Source organism: Mangifera indica, chromosome 20 (assembly GCF_011075055.1).
Source record: "Mangifera indica cultivar Alphonso chromosome 20, CATAS_Mindica_2.1, whole genome shotgun sequence".
In the NCBI taxonomy this organism is placed as follows: domain Eukaryota; kingdom Viridiplantae; phylum Streptophyta; class Magnoliopsida; order Sapindales; family Anacardiaceae; genus Mangifera; species Mangifera indica.
Window position 1 is genome coordinate 7,515,727 of NC_058156.1, and position 3,703 is coordinate 7,519,429.

The following is a 3,703-nucleotide window of genomic DNA, read 5'->3' on the forward strand; positions in this document are numbered from 1 at the left end:
TTTTTTCAATTTTTTTAAAATTTATTTAATATTTTATTAATTCTTTATTAATTTTTTAAAACCAGTTTGGTTTGATTAACCGATCATAAAAAATAAACAAACTAATAATAGAACAAAAAAATTTAATTTTTCTATATTCTTACATTAACATTTAAATTGATTTTTCAAATAACCTATTTTTCATTCTTACGTTAGCATTTAAATTGATTTTTTAAATGACTTATTTTTTAATTAAAAAACCAATTTAATTTAATTATAACACATCTTTTAACACCCTTATATAATTAATCACTTCCTGATGATAATTAGAAGGTCCATTAAGCGAGGCAGCTGATTGTTCATGATTAAATTAATAAAATTTTGTGACCAGTACTTCGATAAACCCTCAAGAGTCAAGGCTCCAAATGGTAGAGTATATATAATATCTTAATGCAGGTAAAGAAAAACGTGATTGAGATTTGAGTCTTATTGTTGAAGAAAGCAACCGCAGAAAATGGCCTCTACCAGCCGCAAACAAATAAATATAAACCCTTAACACAGAGCAACGTGTTCATAAACAACCTCCATTAACATTTTAGCCTTTTTTAGAGAGGAGAGACTCCTCAGCCTTCCTAAACAGTTTGTGCTGAATATGCTGCTGAAAAGTGCGCGGAGGGAACAACGCCGGCTCAGTCTCCGACACAGTCTCTGGCAGAGGCTTAAGCACAATCTTTTCCTTTGGTGGCTCACAGAAAACAGCCCACGAAATCCTCACTTTCTCCTTGTTAACAAGCCCCCTGTGAAGAATACTCTTGTACTTGCCATTGCTGAGAATTTCAATGGTGTCACCAATGTGCATAATGATGGAATTCGGAACACATTTTGCTGTGACCCACTTGCCTTCGTAGAAGAGCTGCAGGCCAGGCACCATGTTGTGGAGAATGAAAGTGAGGGCACTGACGTCTGTGTGAGCCTCAACGCCGAGAGCCAGTTCTGGTTGTGGGCATTTGGGATAGTAGTTGATTTTCATTTGAAGGAGAAGTTCTTCAATTCCACCAACTTCTTTTTCCAGCCTTCCCTCTTCCAATCCCAATCCAACTGATAACACTGCCATAATTTTGGTAGCCAAGCCTCGGAGAAGCCTTGCATATTCGCTAGTGGCCACTCTGCATAAATAGATATATGTTTAAATTTCCATATAAATTTTCCAAATTTATTTGAACAAACTAGTAGTCAAAATTTACCTAATTGTCTCCTCAAATTTATTTTTATATCAGAAACTTTGAAGTAGAGAGATTTCATTTCCCTCTACCGTTAGATATTTAATTTTTCTAAATCATTACATATTTTAATTTCAATTTATTAGAATAAAAAAATAGCTATATAAGATTAAAAATGGAGTTAATGACTTTTTTTCCCGAGATTCTAAAATAAAAATAATCTCTATGGTTCAACCCTTAAATATTAGCTAGAAGTGACCTTGGTTGGATTGAGCCAGACTGATCCTAACACAATTTATCAAGCTTATATGTTGGGTTGGCCCAATAAATACCCAAGGCCTGAGGTAGAGGCATCAATATGACCTAGTTGTGGCCTAGACAGCAGGCCCATGGGCTTGTTCCGCACAACTCATTACTATTAATAATTAAAAAAAACATAATTTAAAATTTTTTATTAAAAAATATTTTTTAAAAAAATTAATGGGTTGATTCATAAACTTGATTCGATTCTATATATATAGGGTTAAAGCGTAGGCCTCGTACTTTCATTAGGTTAGTCCAACCCATAAGGCATTCTACTGTGTAAATCTCAAGCCCGCTGCCCATTGTCGCCTCTAACCTAAGGCATGACCTATGGGGTTTACAAGCCGACTCATAAAATTATAATTTTTTAATTTTTAATAATTTTAAATTAATTGTGTTAGATCGACCACCGATTTTATCTCACGGGCGAGGCTAAACCTATTGACCCAATAATGATCACTTTTTCCAAATGGGGTTGACGTAGGCCGTGCAAAACTTTTCAGACAGCGAGTCCACTGTGACATTTTTAAAATCATCAGCTATTAAAATAAAAGATAAAAAGGTTATTTGGTAAACATTTGGTTACTTTGATGTTCTAAATTTTAACAGTTTCATTCTAAAATTTTTAAAATGAGTAAAATTATATATACAATATATACACATAATTTTATGTATAAATAATAATATATATTATATAATAAAATAATTTTAAATTAAAAAAAAATAATATTTTATTACATAAAATATATCATTATTTCTACATATAATATTATTTTTTTAAAAAATATATTATCATTATATCAAATCTTGGTGAATGTTTTAGCTATTAAAATATAATAAAATAAAAAGAAGATTAGAATTGGAACTGAGATTCTGACTGGGATAATACATGAATTAATTTATTTTATAAGAAAATTCCTTCCATATCCAAAGATGGCTTAACAATAAAACTATGTGTACCCATTTTGGATATACAAATGTGTATATATTTATATGTGTCATCATATGATTGAATGATTTTGAATTAAGAATAAAACAATAACTAATCATATGATGACACATATGAGTGTGTATATATTTGTGTACCTAAAATGGGTACACATAGTATTGCTCATGGCTTAAAATGTTTTATTTTATCTAAAGCGCTAAAGTCAAACTACGTATAATTGTTTATCTTCATGGGAAATTAAATAATTAAACAAACAAACTTACGTATAGTCAGCTGGGGTCTTCGGCCAAATTGACAAATCCCTTTTTTCTTCAGGGAAAATAAGATGGAAGAAATAATCCTCCCATTCAAGTTGCCCACTAGCATTATTCGCTAGCTTGCTTCCATAGCCTTGAATCTTCCCAGAAGCCTGGTCGTTCGCGTATTTTTCTTTCTCCTCAAGCGGAAGCTCGAAAAACGCCGCCCCCGCTTTCTTCACACGCTCGATAAGTTCATCAGGGATCCCATGGTTAACCAGGTGCATAACGCCCCAATCGGTGGCTGCTTTTTTCAGCATTTCCCTGCATTGCTTGCGAACCACTTCGTCCTCCGAGTCTATTTCCTTGAGATCAATGGTGGGCACTTGAGGCCCTTCGTCTTTCTTCTCTTCTTCGAAGACGTTGCCAATGCTGGCTAACTCTTCCTGGGGGCGAACGTATTCTTTTGGGATTGCTTGAATCCCACTGCTCGCCAAACTCTCAACTCGTGGTGCCACAGAAATCACCATAGTTGAACAAGCTATGAATGTTTTAACTAAATATTGTTTTTCTCAAACGCAATATGTAATTGTAGAAAAGGATGTGTGGTTTTATAGTTGCGGTGAAGTAGTAGATGTGTGTTAAAAAAGAACACACATTTGACCACGTGATAACTGCCTAGTTCTACTCACCGCCCATTGTTTAATTTGAAGAAATATGCTTGACTGTAAGATTAAGGCATGTGCTTCTCCTAACAGTCGCAACTCATCAGTCTCTAACCACTACACATTCCCCGCGCCCACACACACACACACCCCACCCCTCTTTTTTTTTTTTGTTATTGTTTAAAACGTGATTAAATTCACTGATTCTAGAGTAGTTACTATATTTGGGTCTGGAGTCCTCTTGATTTAAATAGAGGCCAAAAGACTATTTTCTACTCAAATTTTAACTCAATCTTAAAAATGCATTTACATTAAAATTTTTAGTTAGATAGCAAGGTAAAATTGTTATTT

General features: G+C 33.6%; 1 protein-coding gene across 1 annotated transcript; it reads right to left on the reverse strand.

The window, feature by feature from the left end:
- Positions 1-373: 373 nt before the first annotated feature.
- On the reverse strand, positions 374-3,287 carry LOC123204061 (leucoanthocyanidin dioxygenase). Its single transcript, XM_044620603.1, has 2 exons — positions 2,715-3,287; positions 374-1,145 (listed from the first exon to the last, which is right to left on the reverse strand). The coding sequence occupies exons 1-2, from the start codon at positions 3,215-3,217 to the stop codon at positions 575-577; spliced, it is 1,074 nt and encodes a 357-aa protein (XP_044476538.1). The 5' UTR covers positions 3,218-3,287; the 3' UTR covers positions 374-574.
- Positions 3,288-3,703: the final 416 nt, after the last annotated feature.

Excerpts from the sequence above, each read along its gene's own strand:
- LOC123204061 (XM_044620603.1), bottom strand. The coding sequence starts at position 3,217 with ATGGTGATTTCTGTGGCACCACGAGTTGAGAGTTTGGCGAGCAGTGGG. Across the intron at positions 1,146-2,714 it reads AAGACCCCAGCTGACTATAC|AGTGGCCACTAGCGAATATG; the intron begins GTAAGTTTGTTT and ends CTATTTATGCAG.